The sequence below is a fragment of the Bactrocera dorsalis genome, unplaced genomic scaffold (assembly GCF_023373825.1).
Source record: "Bactrocera dorsalis isolate Fly_Bdor unplaced genomic scaffold, ASM2337382v1 BdCtg047, whole genome shotgun sequence".
In the NCBI taxonomy this organism is placed as follows: Eukaryota; Metazoa; Arthropoda; class Insecta; order Diptera; family Tephritidae; genus Bactrocera; species Bactrocera dorsalis.
In genome coordinates this window covers 75,967-100,000 of record NW_026038098.1, presented here as the reverse complement: position 1 = coordinate 100,000, position 24,034 = coordinate 75,967, and the positions used below count along the sequence as shown (strand labels likewise).

The following is a 24,034-nucleotide window of genomic DNA, read 5'->3' as shown; positions in this document are numbered from 1 at the left end:
AATGAAAGTAATAATGAGACTATGAGTGTATTTATATTATTGTCGTTTGCCCTATTGTATAACTATAAACCTACATATGTAGTTGTTAAATGGATTAGTGTCATATATTATTATCGTACAGGGAATATTAAATAATCCATTAATATAAAGGGTTTTTCAATAGTGATACTAAGAAGTAGACCGATAGGGACAGCAAAACGACGGCATCTTTTTTCCGATCTTTTGACATATCTTTTCATTAAGGTTTGAAATTTCTTCATGGAGAGATATACGATTCAACAACGAGTCGAAATTATTAAAATATACTACCGAAATTCGGAGTCAGTGGCCTCAACTTTAAGACCGTCCTGTCAGATCAATAATTTAGCGTCTAATGGAGAAATTTTAATCCACAGGCAGAGTACAAAATGTTCCTGTGCCAGAAAGACAAAGAAGATCCCGTAGTGTAGAAAATATTGCTGCCGCCAGCGCATCAATTGAGGAAAACCCAAATTAGTCTCTCACACGGCGTTTTCAAGCGTTGGACATCTCTGAAAAAGATCTTGGCCTACATCCTTACAAGATCAAATTCACGCAAGAACAGAAGCCGCTTGATCACCAGAATCGTCGTACGTACGTGTATTGGCCTGAGTAAAAACTTGAAAATTATGAGAATTTTCATCAAAAATCATCTTCAGCGATGAGGGTCATTTCTGGCTGAATGACTTCGCCAATAAGCAAAATGTGCGCTATTGCTCAGGTTGCTATCCACACGTACTCCATGAGTCACCATTGTACTCCACAAAAAATACGGTTTGGTGCGGTTTATGGGCCGGCGGCGTTATTGGACCATACATCTTCTAAGATGATCAAGACCAACACGTTACTGTGAATGTGAATCACTACCGCTCAATGATTACCGAAGATTTTTGCACGAATTGGATTATATGGACTTGGACAATATGAGGTTCCAACAGAACAACGCCACAAGCCACACAGCGAATGGCACAATCGATTTATTGAAAATCAAGTTTGGTAAACGTGTTATCTCACGAAATGGCCCAGTCAATTGGGCGCCTCGGTAGTGCGATTTAATGCCGTTAGACTACTGAAACTGCCGATCTATACTTGAAAACTGTTGAAAATTGGGTTCAGCGTCTGGACTTATGCAAGCGTGCCCATGGCGGCCATGCAAAATGGCACATTATTAAATTGGGTACATTTAATATTCAAGGCAAAAATAAGCATAATGTTATATAATAGGCTAAGTAAATTTTTAAATGACGTAGTTGTTAGTGTGATTAGAGCAATAACTAAAACACAAAGACAGACAAAATTTCAATACTTTGAAAACTTTGTTATTTTTCATTTTTATTTCATAAAAAAAATGTTCAATAATTTGAGTAATAATCAATTCAACACTACGCAAATCAACAATAGTAGAGGACACGAACCTTAAAACACGATTAGCCCATCATTCCTTTGCTACGTTTAAAGGCTGCACCCATTTTGCGATTGTGGTTTGCACGCGAAGATTTATTTTTCTCTTTTTTATCGCGATTTCTTAAAGTGTCTTTATCTTGGCCTTGACCTTTTGGCGCGCCAACAACATCTCTCGTTTTACTGTTGTTATCGAAATTGCCGCCATGATTGCGATTACCCCATTTAGCCTGTCGTCGAGCTTCGTAACGAGCTCGAATATCCTCGGGATTTTCACAAAAATTCAATCGTTTATTACGATCAGTTTGTGCATCTAAATTGGATTTATCTTCTGCCGTTTCCTGATCATCCTCACTCTCTTCGTCCGATACATCTTCAACATTTGCCAGACCAGCTTTAAGCTGTTTCGATTTCACTACACGTGTCTCACTTTCTAGTAATGCTTCATAGCTGTCATCATATTCATCGTTGTATTCATCATTGCTACTTTCACCTTCACTTACTAGTGTATACGCTTGATAGCGTGATTTTAATTCAGCTAAATCACTTTTATCATCTAGCATTTGGGCAGCATCTCTTGGTGCGTTTGGCATGCCTTTACCCTGTTTAATAATACATTTAGGGTTATCTTGCGTCATGACATCATATGCATCGCCATCATAAACGTTAAAGTGTTTAACACCAGTCTGTTGATAAGTCTTATCTTGTGGATCGGGTGGTATATATACCTCGGTTTGGTCTGCATTCACTAGATCAGGTGGTAGATTGTTTTCAAGTATAGCGGCAATAGCCTCTTCGCCATTGTTATAACGCGAAAGTATACGCCGAACAAACCCTGTGCCTAAATGAGGCAGAACATCCAATACTGACGTTACTTCTAAATCAATATCACGTTCTTGAGCTACCGCTGTGGACGATGAAATATTCGTATCTTTATTTAATGTTTGGTTATTTTTATTATTTAATTTCGAAGAATTTTTAGTTTTTTTATTCGGTTTTGGGTTGTTCTTGTCCACAGTGGATTTTGATTCTTGTTGATATCCCTGCACAATAAAAGACGCCTTAAATCCATCCCTTTAAAAAACGTTTCAATTATTATCTAAACAATATGTTTATATACTAAACTTACAAGTTTTTGCAGGTTTGTTTAAGTATGTCAACATCTAGTTCAACAGGGTATAAGCGGCCATAATCATTAACGAAAGTTTGCTCTGAGAGGCATTCAGTCAGTAATCCTATAAGTTGTTCAGCGTTCGGCATACTATCCACTCTAAAAAAAATATGCTTTAGTATACACTAATTAATATGAAAATTTGCAAAGGATCTTACGGGTTTGCCATAGCCGCTTCAACAAAGCTGTAAGCTATACTTCGAAACGCCTTTAAATATTCCAATCGTGACATATTAAGCCAGCCCAAACTTGTAGCAGCCTCATTAATGAGAAATATGTTTTTGTACAAAAAGGGTATTGTGTTATCATAGAACTGTGCAATACTAAAAATGAAAATTTATTTATTAATATATGCATTTATATGAAATAAAGTTTTGCACCTTTGTCCCAATTTAATTTCGGCGCACAAGGCCTGCACTTCCGGGCAAACTGCTAACAGAACACTTAGTGAATACGCACAATCTAGGGTGTATAAAGCAACATCATCATATGGAGTTTCAGCATTCTCATCTAAATCACCACCACCAGCACCTTCAAATCCCTCATTTTCGGCTTGGGTTTGTATACTTCGAAATGCAGTGCGGAAAAATGACAGTGCTGCTAAGATATCCTGCTTATAGTTTGGTTCAATTCGTAAAAGTGAATCAAAAATTCGACGTAAAATTGCTGTGTTTTGTGGATCTGCATCTCCGACAGCCATAAGTAAATCGAATAACATTGGCACTGATATTAAGTAGTTTTTATAAATCAATTCACGCTGATGCTCAACACTTAACCAAGCTTCATCCGATTCACGATTAGTAATAAGCCGGCAAACGATACGCAGCACAAGTTCTAGTATTTGTTCGTAAATTTCTATAATATTTTGTTGTTGAACAATTTGTGACCAAACATTCAAATAAAATGGTGTGGACCGCTGTAAAAAGGAAACAACCGCCGCTAGCGCAGTCTTTTGAAACACCATATATGACCAAAATCTAAAAAAAAAAACAAACCAACTAGTTTTTAAATCTCACAAGCTAACTTTACACTTACTCATGATGGCGACAGTTTAGCAAGAAATTCATGTCTTTGCAAAAGCAATTTGAATTGTATTGCCACTCCTCCAATTCTACACCACTTTTCACACGGCCATACTGAGTCAAAAGACTTACATATGTTACAAAATTGGCCCGAGGAGCCCAATGTTTATGCTAAAATATATATGTTATTTAGTTCAACTAAATATATAAAATACAGTTTTACCAAAGCTGGCATGGAACATGGTGTTAAACCATCGTCTGCTGGTATTCGAAAAACTAATTGATCTAGTGATTTTTTCTCCAGATTCTATAAAAAAAAAGTATATTTAATTTACACCAAATAATAAGTATTTGTATTATTTACCGATAATTCCCCATTGATAGTGATACTCATTTTATATAGAAGAGTAAAACGTAAATATGTGAAATAAAGCTTTATAAAAATTAATAATTGCGAAATTCGTATAACAGCTGTTGTCAGTGATGGTATTGCCACACTTCAATTGATTTCATTTTTAAGCGCTGATTCTTTACATTTCTGTTTCATACAGTTGTGAGAATGTACATTAGCAGTAAATGTGTTTAAATATTCATTATGCATTAAATTAACAAATATTTCACTTCGTTACTATACGTTGCAAATTTATAACATTTTTTCGCTTTACCAGTCTGCCATTTCCCTTCTCCTTTCAAATTTAAGGTTAAGGTTAAGGAAAAAATAGGATGTAAGATTAATGTATGTAAATATTAGGAAGACAATGAACTTCAAAGTGAGCAAACACAGAAAGAAGTAAGCAAAACAATAGTAGCAAGGTGTAAAATATACATATATACTTACATCTTAAAATATACCTTTGATAAGCACACACATGCAGATAAATGCGCTGATAAACATTCATTCAATGTTCCGACGAGAGTAGTTCGTCAGTCAATTTTAATGTTCAAGCACAACACTTGAATAAATATTATTTGCTGCTTAGGGCTGATACATAATTAATATTTAACTAAGAGGAAAATAATGTTCAGTTTCACATAAAGCACATAATTGGGCAGTAAAAATTTGTCACACGAGTGAACATTAAAATAAATTGAAAAGTGAAATTATAATCTTAAATTAAAAGCCGACTGTAGTACTTTACTCTTCCAAATGGCGCAAATGGGAAAAACTATGGAAGATGTGAGTATATAGTTCGCTTAATCAGTAGTTTGCGCGTAAAAATGTAACGTCATTATAAGTCGGTTGTTGGAGAAACATATCGTGCTTTTTTGTTTACCTCTGAATTTGCATCTTATTGCCGAGCAATGTGCACCATTTTTCACTTCCCTTTTTGTTTGTTTTCCCGTTTTGTGCGAGTTGCTTTTGCTGTTTCGCTTCTTATTGGAAATTTTCTGTTTACGTGTCGGATTGGATAAAATGCTGAATGTGATATCTTAGATAAAAGAGCGTCACAAAGTATTGTTGAATTAAATTAAGCAATTAAATAGGTAATAATAAATTACAGGTGTTTGGACGTGGTCAAGTCAGAGTACACGACTTTGGTGGAAGTCCCCAGAAAAGCTCACCGGTTATAGTTACAATTCCTGCCCATACTTCAATGTCCACAACTTCTATACCAACAACTGCCATGAATATACACGGTTAGTATGACACAATAAATATCCGTTTTATTCTTCATATTAAACAAATATACCTACAATTTTTAGTAAACGCCAACACTTTGAAGTACATAAGTTTAATAACGCTAACATTGCAAAATGCAATACTAGGACTTAGTATGCGATATGCACGTACCCGACCGGGAGACATTTTCGTCAGTTCTACAGGTGTGTAATTTTATTCAATGAAAAATACTGTTAATCAAATTCGGAACAGTTTTTGTACAATTATCATTCGTAAATCTTAAATAAACACATACATAGTCGCTAACCTACCTGGAAATATACTTATATATTTGCATGTATATATACTTACATACATTCATATATGATTGGACTTATTTAAATTTATAATATAAGCAAACACTTCTCTTGTAAGATAAGAAATATTTCCGGTTTTCTAATCAGAAAGTGAAGGTGGAGATAAAAACACAATCATAGCATAAACCCAATTTAAGCACTTTTTCCATATTACAAATGCTGTACTAAATAGATATATCTATTTATAACAATTTGGTTGATATACAGAATATTTATTCTATTTATCTATAAAACAGTCAAATGTAAAGCACTAATAGTAAATATTGAGGTTTATAATAAAGGCTATAAATGGAAATTTTAACACCTAATAGTAAATATTTGTCCTTGCTTTTGACTGTTTGACTATTGTACATTTAATACAGTATTATTGAATTCAATTTTTATTTTTTTAGCTGTGCTTATGTCGGAGATAGTTAAACTAGTCACCTGTTTGATTTTGGTGTTCAATGAAGAGGGTAAAGACGCACAGAAATTTGTACGTACGCTGCACAAAACTATTATTGCGAATCCTGTGGATACACTCAAAGTGTGCGTTCCTTCACTAGTTTATATTGTGCAAAATAATTTACTATATGTGTCCGCTTCACATTTGGATGCAGCCACTTATCAAGTGACCTATCAATTGAAGATACTGACAACCGCCATGTTTGCTGTATTCATACTGAGACGCCGCCTTATCAACACACAGTGGGGTGCATTATTGCTGCTTATTGCTGGCGTTGTAATGGTGCAATTAGCGCAAACTGTGGATGATAGTGCAGGAAGTGCACCATCAACAGGACCGGAGCAAAATCGGATGCTCGGATTGTGGGCAGCACTAGGAGCTTGTTTTCTGTCTGGTTTCGCTGGAATATATTTTGAAAAAATCCTGAAAGGCGCCGATATATCCGTATGGATGCGTAACGTACAACTTAGTTTGCTCAGTATACCATTTGGTATGCTGACTTGTTTCATTAACGATGGACATCAAATCGCAAGCGCCGGTTTCTTCCATGGTTATGACTTGTTCATTTGGTATTTGATACTTCTGCAGGCGGGTGGAGGACTTATAGTAGCAGTCGTGGTAAAATATGCTGATAACATATTAAAAGGATTTGCTACCTCCTTAGCTATAGTCGTTTCATGTGTAGCATCTATTTATTTATTCGACTTCAACTTGACTATACGTTTTGCAATTGGTGCGGGATTAGTTATTGCTTCCATATTTTTATATGGATACGATCCCAAGAAGTCAACTGGAAACGCAAAGCAGACAATGAGCGCAGCACAAAAGAATCCAACGCAACTAGAGGATGAGGAAAAACTCCTGCCCAGAGTTTAAAACACTGGATATTTTAAACTAAAATCAATTTAGCAATTGATTTACAGTATTCGAAATGTAATTACCATAATTGTTTTAATTTTAATTAAAACGTTTGAACGTCAGTTATGCAACTTAAGTAATTTATAAAGGAAACCGACTGCGAACTTAAAAATGATTTTAGTTAGTTATTTCATATTGAACGCAATTTACTTAATCTCACAAAAACTATTTAGTTGTAAGCATATACATTTATGCCCATATATAAATATAAATATTAAAATATATATTTAAACGCCCAAAAGAGTTTTCATTATGTAGTAATTATTATTTTTATCTGTAAATAAGTATGATATTAAAATTGCAAAACGTTTGTTACTTGAAAGAGTTAAAAAAAATGGGTTCCGATATTTTATATTATTTGCCAATAAATTACTCTGTACGATATTAACTGTATATAGTGAATTATTGAAATATTCATTAAATTAATTAACTCAAAACTGTTAAAAGAACAGTATTTTTTATTCGATATTGAAAAATATTACAAATTCATATTTCGCTACCAATATACATATGTATACTGCAATGGGTCAGTACGTGGTGCGAACTTTTATATATGTAAATACACATTTCCATACTGCGTATTGTGAGCACGTATGTACATATATAACTCTCAACAGTGCTTAAACGCTTCGCATGAATAAATATTGCTAAAGAAATTTCAAAATTGGTAAACAATAAAAAAAAATTAAATTAAAGAAAAAACTAAACAAGTTCTTCAAGTTGGAAGCGGAACCGAATTCAAATAACCTAATACATAATATGATGATAAAATATGTGTTTGTAACATTCACTGGTACTAGTTAGCTTTAAAGTCCACAATTCCAACCAAGTGTTGGATCATTTAACTGTGTCTGTATTTTTAATATTAAACTGTAAATACGCAGTGAAGGACCCAATTTAATTGGCAACTTTTTAATAACATCACTGCGCTTAAGCAACAACAGTGAAGTTCCGTCGATTTCATGTTCCTTAAAAACGTGAGCCTCGTTAGGAAAGTACTTGGCAAAATAGGTAGCGACTTGATCAGCATTCCAATCTTTTACATCGGGCACATCTATTGGCTCATAAGGGCTATATCGTATAACCGGTGTATTGCTATTTATTGTCTCATCGTGATTTGTTTTTGGTCTCTTTGTTGCGGCAGCTCCGCCAATCTTTACATCGCCACTTAAACTGGTTGTGTTGCTACTGGTCGTGCTACTGGTACTTGTAGTACTACTACCCCCGCTTTCTAGACAACTACCATCGCTTTCTATACCACCCTTGCCTTGCTTTTGTGCATTGTCGTTACCTACTTGCAAATCCTGTGTTGACTGTTTGCTAGCAGCACTTTTCGCTTCGGCTGCAGCTTCTGCAATGTTTATGTTTTGCTGTAGAAATTGGGTTCGATTTGAGCGATGTGAATCATCACCAATGATTTCCCGTATTGTTTTCACTGGTAAAGCAGAACCTCCATTATTTATACATGGTTGGCATTTGTTGCATTTCCATCGAAAAGTCTGTTGGTATTTAAACACATTGGGTATGTGGCAGGTCAGATGATATGATTTAACGCATTTAGAACACGTCACCATTGGTTGCTAAAAAAAAAAAGGAGCAAAAATATTTAATTTGAACATAATATTTCGAAGGAAATTAATTATAACTACAAGCAAATAAGAATAAAAAGTATGTAATATATTTTTAAACTAACAATTTCGAAGCAAACACTTACGTTAATTTTTGGTTCGCAGTCATTAAAAGCGTCACATACGTCGCATGTACGGCAATTTTCGCACTTGTAGTTCTGACGTAAAATATCAATATCTTCAAAATCTACCTGTAGGCATAATTTATGTACTCTTCGTTCGCATTCCAAACAAGATATCAATTTATTCCTGGCGTGAGTACCACGCTTAGCTTCGCGTTTTTGGCAAACTTCACATACAATTTCTGTGGACGCGATTTCACCAACAGAACCTGATGTGCCGATCGAAGTTATTGAGGATTGCGAAAGACGTTTATTTTGCGGTGTATCTTGATTTTGTAAAATTGGTGTGTCCCGTTTCCGATCAATAAGTATAGATATTCCCGTTGCTGCGGGGACCGTACTGCCTGAATGTGTGGCTGCAATATTAACACGTTGTGAACGTGGCAAGTAATTGTCAGAAGGATCAAAGACGGCTTTAGGTTTCTGAATGAAACAAGACATTAAACTTGTACATATATGTATGTATGTTATATATTTTTGTTTATAAATAAATAATACTCACTTTTATACGTCCTGTTGTACGCACAGCCATATTTTCGGAACTCGCAATACTGGTAGCATCATCCTGCTGAGCAATTCGCAAGCGAGCAACTTTTTTCATTTTCTATAAACTCAAACTTGTTGGGAAAATAGTATATTGCAATGCAAACTTCCTGTTCAATTTCAGAATTTATTGACCGGACACAAAGCGTGAAAAAATGTGCAACTATTTATGATTATTAACTTTTCAAAAAATAATTTTCATTAAAATCTCTTCAGGATTACTATATTTTTTTCCTAGTGAAGTGTAAACTTTAAACAATGAAAACGATATACACATATAATCGAAATTGCTATGAGGCTTCGATATGTCAGCTTCTTCTTCTTCTGCTACATAGCCGTTCACCATACTAATATTACAAAAATTCAAAAATATAATAGGTGCATAAATATGTACATATTATAACTTATATATATATATATATAAATATCAATAACATTTATTTATCTTCAAACACTTTAGTCATTATGTGATATGATTTCGTAATTTACTGATAACAAACTCATTTTTGATTTTCTACAATAAAAAATGTTCAAGTGATTAATTTTCCTTTCATTTTACTAATCTCGAACAGGATTCAAGCTCACGAAACTCACTAGTCTCGCGCCTTTTTCCTTTAAATTACTTATTACATTTAAATACTTTGAATTCCCATTAAAAGATTTCATAAGAGTATCAATTTCTTCTGCTCTTGAAGTGACTGGATATGGATTCCGTTCCTTTTTATTTTAATAATTTATTTATAGAAATATTGTGCTAACTTGATAAGTGCAAACTATGCGCTTTTTTCAATCATTTTTAATTCGTTGCCCATATCGCCATCCTAATTTAACCAGCTCACGGTTTTCCATAGTCCAAACGAGCAAGCAACAAAAAACACTCAAAAATCCATACAATAGATGTATTAGAATTGATGATGACTAAAAAGGTGTAGCAATATTAATAAATAAATGATTCATTATAAGTGTTTTCCATGAACTCACCGATACGTATTTACAAAACAAACCAGAAATTAGAAGCGTGAAGATAAACCATTTACCAGGCAATAAGCCTTTCAGCGGCATTAAATCTGTTGGCTGATATTGTCGATATATAAAGTGGGTGCTAGAAAAATATGAAAATTAATTATTTTCAAATAAACGTATTTTTTCTTATGCAAACCTGTAGCATATTCTACAAAACATGTTTACGCAATTGGCGAATATAAATCCAACCGGACCTAAGAAGCTTGTCAAAATGTAAGAGAGTATTAGAAAACTAACGGAGAATATAGCCATTAAGTAATTATATTTGTCGATATCTCTGCTTGTATTCGTTGCAAACATATATCCCTCTGTTATGCCGTTTATAGCTAAGAAATATATAGCTAAGCAATGCCACTGTAACAATTTTTCTGGAAGTCCGCCGGCAACAAAATCAGCACCGCCATAGAGTAGAAGTAATGTATGAGAATAGCTTTGACCAAATGTTAAGGCTAATAGTCCAATCGATGTAACTGCTAACGATAAATTATGTAAAACATTTGCTGCTTGCACAACGCTTTCCTGCAAAAGGATTAAATAAAAAGTAAAATCTTGCCGACAAGCTTAAAAAAAAATAATATACAATCTTACCCGTTTTTGTTTATACAAATCGACGTCACGAGCAATAGTTTGGGTAAAGAAAAAATAACTACTTTCTTCAATAGGTCTAAAAATAAAACGTGCCGCCAAGCTTCCCAAATTATTTACCACATCATATGTAGCTTGTTCACTAAAATTCAGTACTGGGCTTACAGACATAACATATTTCTCACCTTCAGTTAAGATTTGCTTTAGTACGCCCTGCTTAACAAAGCTTAAGGTGAGAATCTGCAATTCTGAGTTGAAGAATTTATCCTACAACAATTTTAATAATATATATTTCTATAAACAAATGTGTTAACGGTTATTAATATGTCATCAAACTTACTTCATTCTTCATCACTCCAGGGAAAAACTCGGTTAATTTTTTAAAGGGAAAATCTTTCATATCACTTTGTCCTTTATGTTGATTAAGTCGTCGAATATAGAAATAAAAGAAGCCGTAGTTTCCAAATATTATTGTTGCAGTGCTCATTAGCTGAGCTATAGCAAAAGCATTAATTGCGACGTTTTTGTCATTTATCACAATCCAGAGAAAAACAGCTGAACGTACCAATATATGTAGAGTATTCAAGACAATTCGTACTCGTACAAAACAAAACACTTGTGTCACAAAACTAGGGGCTTCGGCACATAATTCAACAATACATGACAAAGCCATTGCATAGCAACCAAATTGGTATTGCACTTTGTATTGCTCCTCTACGGGTGACAACAGATGCAACCAAGTGTATACGCAAGGAATGGATATAACTATACATGTCGGTGCCCTAAGAATAGTTGTTTTTACCTACTACAATTTCATTAAATATTATCAAATTAACTCACGTGAGCCACATTTGATTTATTAACTGGGCCCATGAGCATTTGCTACGTTGCTGAGTAGTGGCACTAAGTCCTGCTCTGTTAAAAGCTTCTCTGGATAAAAACAGTAAAGTACTTTCCAACAGAAGTAAACGTACGTTCATAATGCCCAACACATCACGTCCAACATTCCGTACAATGAAAGCATTTATAGCAAAAGTTAGAATGCGACACAGAACCTTCGGACGGGCAAAACAGAAAAGGCTTATCAGCCGTTATTGACACCAATTATTTGATTATAGCTGGTTTAAATATAGATAAACTTACATACCTGGAAAATAATACTGAAAGCCCCACTAAGTATGCTGCTATGAAGCACGTTACGTTCCATTTTCTTTCAGTTGTCTAACTTAATTTATTTTAATATAATAAATATTTCATTATATTGGACACCGGGAATAGGAATAACAATATCTGGACGCATAAACAAGTTTCATGCAAAAACACGTCAATGCTTTGAACAGCTGATCTTAGTAAAACATTCACAATATATTGGTGTGGAAACTGAAGCGAAGAAGAAGATTCTCTGTTTGTTTATATTTATTTAGTTTTGTGGTGTCAATTAAAAATTTCGCTTTAAATAATATAAAAATGGTTTATTGTTCAGTACCGGGTTGTGAAAAATTCAACAAAAGCCAAAATAAACGATTTGCATTTAGCTTTCCCAAAAAAAAGGAATTGGTGCAAAAATGGCTTGAGGCGATACCCAGTTTAGCGCGTCCTGTTAAAAGCTCTTGGCGAGTATGCCAATGCCATTTTAAACCAGAGGATATTGTAAAGTCTTTCTGCCACACCATTGGTGGAGAAGTGTTTTTAATTGACAGAGAGAGACCAAGGCTGAAACCAAATGTGGTGCCAACAAGAAACCTCCAATTCAACAAATTTGTTAGTACAAATAAAAATTTTTATGCCATAAACTAATTTCAATTGATGATAAATATATATATAATTAATTTCAGATGGAAAACAGCGAGCAAGAAACCAAATCAATAAATAATCATAAATCACTTGTATTAAAGCAATCTAAAGATACTGACACCTTAAATAAAAGATCCATTGCACAATTCAACTTAGCAGATAACCAAGATGCCGTACCTGAAGAGATTTGTGAAAAGGCATGTGTGCGCAGTGTTGAAATTATAAAAGTTCATCATGAATCCAAGATTCCTACAGCCGTTGCAGATATTTTGCACAGAACCCCTGAATTTCTAGAAGAGGACGCTGAGCAATTTGAGTCGCAAAGTTTTGAAGACTTATCTAATGAGTGTAACCAAAATCTGGATAGAGATGATGGAATTATTATGCTACAAGATAAAGAAAATAGCGAAAGCAGTTTAACTGACAACAAAACCGAAAACTTTGTCAACTCTTCTAATCCAATAACAGAAGTGGATTACTTTGACAACCTCTTTGATAGTGTTTTTGAGGTAGTTTTGCCTACAACGCTGTGGGGAGTTCATCGCTCTCCAAACCAAAAAAGGATAATGTTCGTATGTATAGATGAAGAACAATTAAATATACAGAAAATATTGATCATGGATGATTCAGGCGACCTAAAAATGTATTTAGTGAGCAGGTTGATCCGCGAAGAGCATTGGCCAGTTGATATTTTAACCCCAGAGCGTATATCTGATATGCTTGCAGAGTTGGAGTCAATGCAAATATGTCTCGGAGCAAACTTGTCTGAAACTTGTGAAGTTCTGCTTACAGATGTTAATAGCGATGAGCAAATAACACAAAGATTATGCAAAAAGTGCTGTTAAAAGTGTATTTATAATTTTAAAAATCACTAAAAGACACAAAAATATGTACTTTTTCTGTAATAGTTAACAAATATAATAATAACATAAATGCATGTAAAATAAAAATTGTATGCAAGAATAAACTTAAGTTATTCTTATTAAAACTTCCTATTAACTTCATTCTTTTACTCTGGTATTTTTAAAGAGGCGAATTCAGTACTTAATTTCTTCATAACATCAGCATGTTTGAGATCGGGGCGTTTATATAGTTTATAATTGTCCTTGACAAACTTTGCAAAACCCGTTGGCTCGCGAACTGGTGTGGGCAAAATATTGCCATCTTTATCCTTTTTATTTAAAAATATCTCAATGGCACCATGACAAAAAGAACATCTTATATTTTCTACTTTCTTCGATTTTGAGTGAGCGTGCGATCTGTGAGAAAAAGTTTTGCTTATATTATCAACAAAGAATATCTTATTATATATTTATACATACTTTGCGCCGCATAAGGTGCATTTGTAAGTGTATTTATATTCGATATCATACTGATGGCACACACCGATCTTCGGAATTTCTGGAAAAACCTCGTTAGCTCTCAACGCCCTGAAAAAGAAATGTCTATATTATCATCGTTTCTAGAAGTTTATAAAATTATTTTTATATAGCTATTATAAAAAAAGAAGCTATATAATGATATATGTATGTATATTTGTAAAATTACTTAAATTGGAATTCATATCCGTTGATTTTTTTTAGTTTAGCCGACGTAGTAATAGTAAATAAAAAACTATATAAATACCATTGCTTCCAAGTACTGCCATGACCACCTTCCCCATTAAATATCCAAGTAGCAGCATGACACAACTCATGTATTAATGTACAACGCAAACGATCAGCACTTGTTAGAACCTTTTCACTCAACTCTATAACACTTGTTCGAGTGCCCATTCTACAATAGATAAAAAAATATATATATGACATATAAACATATGTAATATACATAACAAAATACTAAATAGCAATGATTTAAATAAATATATTAGATTACTAGGTTACTACATACTTCTTCTTATTTAAACACCTTCCAGCTGTATTGCACAGTTTCTTGTTCCATTGAAGTGGCACATCTAATTTGTTTTGAAATAATTTCTCATTGTAGAGTTCGTAGAGCATATTTGCCAGTTCTTCCTTCTTTGTACGATAATTCTCGCGGTAACATAGCGCTTTTGGATCACAAAGAGATTTGGCCACACATACTAAAAATGGATTGGACATTTGTTGGACATTATATTTTTTTACAAAAAATTTAAATATTTACCATCAAGGGATTTAAGGAAGCCGTATTTATTTTTAAGTGTAGGGAACATTTGTTCTGAAGTCTTATTTCTCTCCCTCAATATTTTTGAAGGTTTCGTTTGATTAGGAGAGTCTAAATTCATAAATAAACATTAATCCTAGATAAAATTAAATATTTTATAAATTTATAAAATTACCAGTTGACTTTTGTGGAGTTATATTGAAAACAGGATTTCCGCGTTTTATTGCTTCCAAATGTTTATTAAATATTTCAAAGTTTTCTAGACCATCTCTTATATTTACTCGTTCCATATCGTGTGAAAGTTTTTCCTCATCAGTTGTTGGAACACGTCTAACAGGAGTTCGCGGTTGTACCCCGTCCTCGCCAATGGTTAAGTCTACATCTTCTTCTCCAAAATTTGCAGTGAATAACTTTCGTTTTGATTTTCCACCAGTGGTTGGGGTAGCTGGTATTTTTGCCCTGTCGGTCGCTTTGCAAGTCCGTAAAATATTTTCCAAATGGGTATTAAAATTCGCATCTTATGCCGCAAATATTCACAGGAAAAAAATTTCAGGTAATTTTTTATAATTATAATGTTAAGTTATATTACCATTATTTGCCAATGGAGAATTTGTTTCACCTTCTTGTATGGTTACTTCATCTTTAGATAAATCTAAGTAAATTATATCATCTTTTTTCTTCGCTTTCACACGACGAGATATTGTAGAATCACCCGCATCTTTAGTTTTAGTTGACTTCTTACTTTGTTTTTTTGTAGCGTTTCCTTTGGGGCCTTTTTTGGGTTGTGAGATTTCATAGTCACTGTCATCGCTTTGATCAGACGGTGGGCTCCATTCATCAGATTTATTCTTCCTATTGCCATTAGGTGAATCATCGTGTGTTGGCGTCTTATCTAATGTTTCGTCATCAGAAGCATTGTCCCCAGATGTACCGCTATCTACATCAACCAATTGACGCCAACGTTCAGCTGCTGCCACAATATTCTGTTGTCGTTTTGTCGTTGGACACTTTCTTTTTACTTCGGTTCTTGGTAATTTAAAGTCTTGCACCTGATGTTCTTTTCGCTGCCTATTAAAACGCGGTTCGCTGTTAAAGTTATTATCTTGAGCGGATGTAACTTGATCCTTATGTAAATTAGGGGTCATATAACGAGTAGAATCCAAATTTGTTTGAACAATATCGCGACGAACTTCAAAATAAATTTAATATCAATTTAGTAAAATTCACATTTTTTACGCTTTTGTTAATAATTAAATTACGACGTACAAATTGAAAAATCATCGAGGGCGCTTTCTACCACACTTTGATTCATCTTGCTTCTGCCAGTAGTGTTGATCAAATTATGCGATTCTGATTTTGTTTCCTTAAATGAAGACTGTTTACTAGATGATTGTGGTGATTGTGTAGAGTCCCTTTTTTTCGGAGTGCGGCTGGTACGTTTCAGAGTGCGTATTACTTCCGGTGTTTTCCATGCTTTCCCGTATACTTGGTTGAGAAGTCTTTCAGCCTGAGTTAGAAAATTCACATCTGGTTCATCTTCATCAGAATTTTCTTCGTTATTATTACTATTTGCAATGGAGTCGGATGGGTTTGTGCTACTTTTATGTTGCTTTTGCTCATTGCACGGTGTGTCAAAAACTTGATCTTTAGATGCCAATGCGGTTGTTGTAACATTTTTACTATTTTCATTAACTCTATTACATTCTTTTTCACTATTGCTATCGTTATTGACACTTTCATCTTCCAGACTTTCCAATTGTGAAATTGAAATTTTTATATTAATCTTGGCAGAAATATTTATATTACCGATACTTATTTGCGGTGGTGATGATTGGTTCTGCTCCGCTTTTGAAAATTATATTAAAAAACAAATATAATGTTAAAATATACTTTTGTGCATAAAACAACATGCACTTACCAGTTCGACTACATTCACTGCTACTATTGCTAGTGTTGACTGAAGGAATATTCATACCATCGCTGGACGTCTCAGATATAATAACTGAATCTTCGGGCACGTTACTAACATGCGAAATGGAACTTTTTTCACTACATACTATTGAATTGTTTTCTTCCTCCTTTAACATAGGCGAGTTCAATTCAGTTTCTTCAAGAGCTATACGTCGGGGGTCTCCTCCAGCAGTTCTTTCGCTTTCACTATGCATTTCACCAATTGAAAATTCTTCTGTTTTTATTTTGCTCATTGATAAAGTATCATTTTTCAAAAATGAGTCTGTCTGAACAATTGTTTTCGAAATTTTGTTACACTCGTCTCTATCTAGCAGGTCACTTGCAATGGAAGTCATGGATTCTGTGGCCGCATACGCCAAATCACCATGAATTTGGTAGGCATTATTTATTTCAATATTCTTTTCAGGAGTAACTGCAGTAACATATCTTAAAGAGTTAAAATTATCTTCCATAATTTTGTGATTTGCTTCCAATTCTCTGCGCTGCTGCGAAACATCTCGTAAAAATGCCTCCATCCGATCTGCTTTTTCGTTACTTAATGTATTTGGGATGAAGGCATCAGCAGAATGACCACTCTCAGGTATATCAGATGTCACAAAGTTGAAGTCCGTATATTCAGAAACAGTGCTATCACTTATTGTTATGGCACTGCAACTATCGTCTGTTGATAACAATGATATACAACCAGATTTGGACATTTCAGCATTTTCAGGAACTTGGTTTTTATCTCGGGTATTTCTGTTGCATATCTGCAGTTTATGTTGTTCCAAGTCACAACTCATTCGTTGACTCTCTGTAGAAACCAATAATGTAGTTTCTTTAATTGTTCCATCATTTTCAATATCTTTTAACTGCTCCGCACTCACAGCCATTTTTGAAACGTCGTTTGTTAGTGTTGATATATCATATTCCTGTAAATATTCTGCAGTCGTGTGATTATAGTCACTCACTTGTAAAGGCTGCATATCATCGGTATTCTGCATTGATATGTCATTATTTAAATAATTATGTTCATTTGCTTTACTTCCATTGCTATCACTAAGCAACAGAGGATTAACATAGTGAGGAATGTCAGAAATTGTGGAAGCTGCTCCAATATTTCCATGTAAGTAACCACTCTCAGTGTCAAGATTTTCACTCTTTCCATCCATTATAGAAAATTCTGTTAAATTGGACAAAGTGGATGCAGAAGTAACACTTTTATGTACTGCGAGAGTTTTGGAACTGCCTGGAGCTAGATCATCTATGATTTCTAAAAGATTGCGACTAACGCGTTTTATTGGCTCCACATCACCTGGAATGCGTTCTTCACACGTTTCTAATGTGTCCTGTTGTTTCTTTTTATTTGACAGTGTAAGCTTTGCAAATCCTATAACAGAAAACATTCAGTTACTTGTGTTTTGTAAATATGTATAGTTCACAAATCTAAATCTGAACGTACTATCTCTTATAGGTACATTGATTTTAGTGGGATCAACGCAGGTTATTAGTTTATATTTTTGTTCCCCGTCCATTTTGTTATCAAAATAGCAGGTATTAACGTCGAATATAATCACACTACACAATACAAATTCAAATACAAAGCGTTGGTGAAAACTATTTTTGCTTCTTCTTAAGCAGGGTTGCTTTCTTTAATAATTTATCGATATCAAAAATGAGGAATATCAATATTATACTGACTTTTTAATATTTTTCAAACCATTTACAATAATTTCGGACGAAGTGGCAGCACATGCAGCACAACACATCGATATCAACATCGAGTCAATATTTTCATTTCGTTTGACAGCAATCTTTGCTTAGCAAAGAAATCCGGTATATAAAAAACTTTTAGATTTATTGTCTAGAAAAATTAACATTTATACATTAAAAATAGACATTTAAATAGGAACAATGGGACGGCGTTCTATTAATACCACTAAAAGTGGGAAATATATGAATCCTACTGATCAAGCAAGTATGTATATTTTCATACAAGTTTATTTCAAGTCCCTATGCTACATTTGTGCATGCTTCTAATTGTTTTCAGGAAAGGAAGCGCGTAAAAAAGAGCTGAAGAAAAATAAACGACAGCGACAAATGGTCCGGGCAGCTGTCTTAAAAAATAAAGATCCGGGGCAAATATTGGAAGAAATGGAAAAAATTGATGAAATGGGTTTGTAATCTATACGTACTTTTTTCTAGTGCCTAAATAAGATACCGTTATATTATAGAGTATAATGTATTGCAACCGTCACCGTTAAATGAAAAGGTTCTTCGGGATAAGAGGAAGAAGTTGAAGGAGACTTTTGACCGTGTGATGCGTCTTTATGTGAGTTATTATTAGTTCTTACATAAAATATAAGCAAATTAAATACAACATTTAATTATAGCACAATGATGAACCCGAGCATTGGGCTGAATTAAAACGGAAAGAAGTGGAGTATGAAAAAAAACGACTCAAAAAGCAACAATATTATGAAAGTGTAAAGCATGCACAGAGTGTACAAATTGACGAAATCCCTCTACCAGCCTCAACCCAGGGTTCCAATGCTAGTTCTACGGGCGCTTTGACGTTCCATGTCACCAACAGATTACCACCTCCACCAACGTCATTATCCTTGCCACCATTTGCCCCTGGGGCGCCACCTGGTATTATAAAAAAAAATCAAGAGGTGGTATGTGATTCCTAAAAATTAAACTGAAATATTGTTAGTTATATATGTATATATTGTATACCTAGATCACAAAACCAGCTGACAAAACTAGTGATGTGAAAAAGAAAGAGCTCTTAGGTGTTCCGCCTGGACCGCCACCTATTCTTCTTCAAATGAATGACTTAGACACAGATGCCGAAGACGATGAAGTTGATGTGAAAGATTATAATCCAAAATTAAAAGCTTCAAAGTCAAAATCATTAAGTAAGCCAAATTCTTTGCAGCAACGGATGCTAGCTATCTCAGGTCAAAATATTGATGAATTTATGAAGGAAATGGAAAATGTACACAAAAAGAAAGAAAAGGAGCGAGAGGCTGCTTTGCGCGGCGATGAAGCGTCTTCGTCTGATGAAGACGAGAAACCTAAAAAATCTGAAAATTCTGACGATGACGATAGTGCACCTGCAAGTAGTCACAGTTCGGACAGTTCAGATAGTGGGGAAGTAAGTGAAGATGCTATACAATCTCCTAAAAGGAAGCGAAAGGAAACAAGTAGTCCACCAAATTTACAAGTTTCAGCTGCTACAATTCATGCATCTACAACTGTTCCTGTCACAATACCTTTGCCGCCTGTGCCCCCGCATGTCGGTCCACATCTCTCTGTTCCCGCACCACCTATGCCTCCTGTAGCCGGTTTGGCACCATCGATGATATTGAGGCCTCCACCATTACGACCACCTGGAGCTCTGCATAACTTTGGTATACGTATGCCTCCAGGTCCACCACCTGGTCCACGACTACATGGTATGGGTGGTATGGCACCTAGAATGGGTATACGCATGCCTCCTGGACCTCCTCCTGGTATGCCACCTCGAATGGCTCACCACCATAAAAATCAACAGCAATTGCATAAAGATCAAAGTAAAGGTGTAACTACTATAACAGCCAAACCACAGATTAGGTAAATTATCATATATTGATTTTATAAGTTGTTGCGTAAATGTGTACTTAAAATATTGTATTCTTAGGAATTTGAGTGCTGATGTTACTCGATTCGTGCCATCGACTTTACGTATAAAGAGGGAGGAAACACGAAAACCTGGTACGCGAACTAAGATGATTCAAGAACCAAGCATTCAAACTGCAGAAGCAAATAAGGCGGCCACAAAGGACGATGCCTATATGCAATTTATGAATGAAATGCAAGGGCTGTTATAATTATCAAAATATTCCTACATAACGTGTGTAGTTATATAAAATAATATAAATTTAAAATATATAAATTTTAATTGATTTTATGGGATATGTGTTTATTTCGTCCATTGAATCCTTGAACTCCTTGAATAGAACACAATTTAGTACAATAAGAGTGGCTCCTCTATGACATAATTTCACCACAGCAAGAGAGTTGCCAAACGTCAGCATAAGCCTAGTAAATAAAAATTTTTGTTTCCTCTGCATATTTTAACAAAACAAAAATTATTATAAAGATCTCCATTATAATGAACATTCTCCATTTAATACATCATACACATATATATTTTTTTATTATATGGACCATTAACATTTTAATTTTTCCCCACTTTTATTTTTGTTTTCATAATCACATCCGTGGTGAGTTTGAAAGGAAAATTGACATTTAGGAATATATTTATGGAAATTTAGTTTCATCTTTATTGGTATTTGCTAGAATTAAATTTTTTTTGGCAAGAATCTTCAGTGTAAAAATAAGGATATGATGCGGATGGTTGTCTATCTGACAATCGTGGCTCTTTGTTGGCAATTTGAAATGACGAGCTCACGCACATCCACTTTATGGAAGTTAAATGCAGATAGTGGCAAAATAACAGGACACATTTCCTATACTCGAGGAAAGGCAGATAACACAATGCTTGAAGAGTTTAGCATACCATTGTTTGACGCTAATGCTGATGTCTACGCACAAGACGAAGTATTTTATATCATTGCGTCTACTTTGGCACTGGGCGCAAGTACAGGTGCTAGATCAGGCATCACAGATGCGGATCGCAGTGAGGGAAACAATGCGGGATACGGATGGGTACGCGAATCACCTGAAAATTCTATAGATACTTTGGCAACATTATCAAAACGGTGCAATGAAAGTGATGCTGAAAAACAAGAATCTAACGGCACTGAAATAGAAAACAAAAAATCTTCATCCATTACGGGTAGTTCCGGTACACCAACTGTAACTAATGTTGATACTGCCTTGGTAGCTGATGAATCTTTGGATTGTAAACCAGTGAATTTTACATACTACGATTATCTTATTGGAGTGGGACAAAGATTCAATCACCCCAAGATACCAGAGCCAGAGGTTACTTATATTGTTTTTATCACTCACACATACATATGTTAATTAAATTTGTTCTATGTGTCTTGCTAATCTTTAAATTAGGTTGCTTACCTTTTTCTGAAAATTAAAGATGAAAACTCTTTCAAAAATTTCGATATATCAGCTTTGGAACGGCGTCTCAAAAGAACAAAGCGTGAAAAGCCTAGATCAGTGCAACTGTATAATCAAATTGGAAACTACTGGCGTATTGTGGGTGACGCGCGTCAAGCAATTGAATGCTTTAGACGAGCTCTAGCAATGTCTCCAACAAATGCCGAAGTTCTTTTGAATTTGGCGCGCGTACTTTACAATCTTCAATATCTTGACGATGCTATACACTTGACAAGAAGGTAGAGGCAAAATTTTGCGCTAATTGTTTAACAAACAAATGTCGGTTAGCAAAAAATCAACCAACTTAAATTTTATTTATATATTTTTCACCAAATTAAAACAATAATATTAACACATCTAGTCTTTTTACGTCTTAGTAGACTAGATGAAATTTAAATACGTCCAGTAAAGACAATTTAATATAGATATTTTGTTCATTAAAATCGTACAGGTCTTTGGAAATGCAACCACCTGGACGATCTGCTTGGCAGCAATATTTCACACTTGGGGAAATTTTTAAAGCTTATGGACATTTTCAAGAATCAATTTTGCATTTACGACATGCACTTGAACTCTATCCTCAGCACGAACCCATATTGAAGGCCTTGCGGGATGTGGAGAATAATCCCTCATCAACATTGCATGTGTACACAGTTGTCATAATCGTTGCCTTGGTAAGCGAGATGTTCAGACTAATAAATAAAATATTTCTACAATTAAAAGTCATTATGTAGATGTCAAAAAACTATATTATACATAATTTTACAGGTCGTTGCTGTTTTTATTGTAATCATAACATCATCTAACAACAGTGATAAATATAATGGTTTAAATAGCGGCCACACTCAAAGTGATTATGAGCCTAAAACGCAACGGCATTTCAACCGTGCCATGGCTATGCGCTCACTCAAGGGATTTTCCTCTTCCTCAACTTTTACGGGTTCATCATCACGGAACCTTAGACACAGAAAAAATTGAGCCTCCCAAAGCAGAAATGGATAATTTGCCACAATACTATCTATCTACGTCCACGCCCATGCTTACACAAATAAAAATTGCTTAAATAGCACAATTGCTTATACACATACATATACACGTGAACACACAAATTCACACGAAAATACAAATCAGGAATACCATTGGATAAGAGGAAATGTTGGGCTTAACGATATATCGGTGATTTGATAGATCGATTAAACGAAATGCCAAAAATGCACGGATCTCATGAAGATAAGCGACCCATTTACTTAGTTATTTTGTTTTATGTAGATTTACGACCTAAACTACATTCGGTTTAAGAAAAGTATATTTGAAAATTGTCACAATACTTTTATTTTAAAAAATATTAAAAAAATTTGATGTAGTAAGCCAAATTAACTTGTTATAAAATTAAATTTTTTTGTTCCTTCTGTTCATATTTGTTTAAATATGGATATTATATATGCCATTTGTACTTATATTTATGTCATTAATTTTAAGTTTTTTTTTTTTGTGAGAAATTCTTTAAATTTCTGTGATAACTTTGAAATATTAAATTCGTTATTTAAACTTTTGGTGTACTTGTTTTAAATTAACTGTTTATTTGATCTATGGAAATTAATATTTACCTATTGTACTTAAAACTTCTAGGAATAATTATAACTATTATAAATCTCGTTACTCAAGTAACGAAAAAAACAAGAAATTAAATACTTAAATTAACCATCACGGCCATTAAATGCTCTATAATTTGTTTATCCTTAATTTATGTACATTGCATGTAGTTATTATTTGTTATTTGATATTTGAATATATACATTTATATTTCATTTTGAAATAATTTGTTTGCCATGAGAATATATTTGTATGTATATTTTTAAGACCTGAATTGTCATTGATACTCTGTAACTTGGGTAGTAAAACGGCATTTGATATATCGAGTTCATACAGTAAGTTCAATAAGCGTGTATTCTTAAGACATAATCGTAAGGATTATTTATTTAAAACTGGTACTGCTAAAACCTATATAGCAAAATTTCAATTAAGTATATATATAATAAATAATTTTCTGAGACTAAAAAAGTAAGGACGAATTACATTTTATTTTATTATAAATTAAAACTATGAACTTATATGCAATTATGTTAATATCATTATTCAGTTTTATAAACATCGAAAGTGTACAGTGC

General features: G+C 34.0%; 8 protein-coding genes across 10 annotated transcripts; 4 read left to right on the top strand and 4 right to left on the bottom strand.

The window, feature by feature from the left end:
* Window positions 1-1,315: 1,315 nt before the first annotated feature.
* On the bottom strand, window positions 1,316-4,289 carry LOC105222744 (activating signal cointegrator 1 complex subunit 2). The gene is made up of 7 exons (XM_011200192.4): window positions 3,977-4,289; window positions 3,836-3,919; window positions 3,626-3,783; window positions 2,971-3,567; window positions 2,749-2,913; window positions 2,549-2,689; window positions 1,316-2,493 (listed from the first exon to the last, which is right to left on the bottom strand). Exons 1-7 carry the CDS (start codon window positions 4,004-4,006, stop codon window positions 1,446-1,448), a joined length of 2,223 nt encoding a protein of 740 aa, XP_011198494.2. The 5' UTR covers window positions 4,007-4,289; the 3' UTR covers window positions 1,316-1,445.
* A 170-nt stretch (window positions 4,290-4,459) lies between these two features.
* LOC105222745 (UDP-N-acetylglucosamine transporter) lies at window positions 4,460-7,184 on the top strand. The gene is made up of 4 exons (XM_011200193.4): window positions 4,460-4,789; window positions 5,115-5,250; window positions 5,317-5,436; window positions 5,982-7,184. The coding sequence occupies exons 1-4, from the start codon at window positions 4,760-4,762 to the stop codon at window positions 6,908-6,910; spliced, it is 1,215 nt and encodes a 404-aa protein (XP_011198495.2). The 5' UTR covers window positions 4,460-4,759; the 3' UTR covers window positions 6,911-7,184.
* LOC105222746 (uncharacterized) lies at window positions 5,252-9,493 on the bottom strand. Its single transcript, XM_011200194.4, has 3 exons — window positions 9,205-9,493; window positions 8,667-9,125; window positions 5,252-8,532 (listed from the first exon to the last, which is right to left on the bottom strand). The coding sequence occupies exons 1-3, from the start codon at window positions 9,301-9,303 to the stop codon at window positions 7,759-7,761; spliced, it is 1,332 nt and encodes a 443-aa protein (XP_011198496.2). The 5' UTR covers window positions 9,304-9,493; the 3' UTR covers window positions 5,252-7,758.
* A 423-nt stretch (window positions 9,494-9,916) lies between these two features.
* On the bottom strand, window positions 9,917-12,191 carry LOC105222747 (protein RFT1 homolog). 2 transcript variants are annotated; one of them, XM_011200195.4, is made up of 7 exons: window positions 12,001-12,191; window positions 11,694-11,908; window positions 11,194-11,635; window positions 10,857-11,120; window positions 10,405-10,787; window positions 10,227-10,347; window positions 9,917-10,163 (listed from the first exon to the last, which is right to left on the bottom strand). In XM_011200195.4, the coding sequence occupies exons 1-7, from the start codon at window positions 12,058-12,060 to the stop codon at window positions 10,032-10,034; spliced, it is 1,617 nt and encodes a 538-aa protein (XP_011198497.2). In that variant the 5' UTR covers window positions 12,061-12,191; the 3' UTR covers window positions 9,917-10,031. The 2 variants fall into 2 exon arrangements, with proteins under 2 accessions (XP_011198497.2, XP_029404734.2); XM_029548874.2 differs by having other exon boundaries at window positions 11,694-11,933; window positions 12,001-12,125.
* Window positions 12,192-12,214: 23 nt separating this feature from the next.
* LOC105222753 (uncharacterized) lies at window positions 12,215-13,646 on the top strand. The gene is made up of 2 exons (XM_011200201.4): window positions 12,215-12,614; window positions 12,689-13,646. The coding sequence occupies exons 1-2, from the start codon at window positions 12,321-12,323 to the stop codon at window positions 13,490-13,492; spliced, it is 1,098 nt and encodes a 365-aa protein (XP_011198503.2). The 5' UTR covers window positions 12,215-12,320; the 3' UTR covers window positions 13,493-13,646.
* On the bottom strand, window positions 13,484-18,415 carry LOC105222752 (uncharacterized). 2 transcript variants are annotated; one of them, XM_049461517.1, is made up of 10 exons: window positions 18,205-18,415; window positions 16,711-18,132; window positions 16,059-16,637; window positions 15,382-15,981; window positions 14,968-15,309; window positions 14,793-14,903; window positions 14,538-14,730; window positions 14,196-14,423; window positions 13,970-14,077; window positions 13,484-13,906 (listed from the first exon to the last, which is right to left on the bottom strand). In XM_049461517.1, exons 1-10 carry the CDS (start codon window positions 18,275-18,277, stop codon window positions 13,657-13,659), a joined length of 3,906 nt encoding a protein of 1,301 aa, XP_049317474.1. In that variant the 5' UTR covers window positions 18,278-18,415; the 3' UTR covers window positions 13,484-13,656. The 2 variants fall into 2 exon arrangements, with proteins under 2 accessions (XP_049317474.1, XP_011198502.2); XM_011200200.4 differs by having other exon boundaries at window positions 14,274-14,423.
* Window positions 18,416-18,511: 96 nt separating this feature from the next.
* On the top strand, window positions 18,512-20,697 carry LOC105222750 (WW domain-binding protein 11). The gene is made up of 7 exons (XM_011200199.4): window positions 18,512-18,578; window positions 18,640-18,720; window positions 18,793-18,918; window positions 18,977-19,074; window positions 19,136-19,420; window positions 19,486-20,360; window positions 20,428-20,697. Exons 2-7 carry the CDS (start codon window positions 18,657-18,659, stop codon window positions 20,615-20,617), a joined length of 1,638 nt encoding a protein of 545 aa, XP_011198501.2. The 5' UTR covers window positions 18,512-18,578; window positions 18,640-18,656; the 3' UTR covers window positions 20,618-20,697.
* A 322-nt stretch (window positions 20,698-21,019) lies between these two features.
* Window positions 21,020-23,927, top strand: Ttc17 (Tetratricopeptide repeat protein 17). Its single transcript, XM_011200197.4, has 4 exons — window positions 21,020-21,737; window positions 21,819-22,105; window positions 22,318-22,540; window positions 22,635-23,927. The coding sequence occupies exons 1-4, from the start codon at window positions 21,135-21,137 to the stop codon at window positions 22,842-22,844; spliced, it is 1,323 nt and encodes a 440-aa protein (XP_011198499.2). The 5' UTR covers window positions 21,020-21,134; the 3' UTR covers window positions 22,845-23,927.
* The last annotated feature ends 107 nt before the right edge of the window (window positions 23,928-24,034 follow it).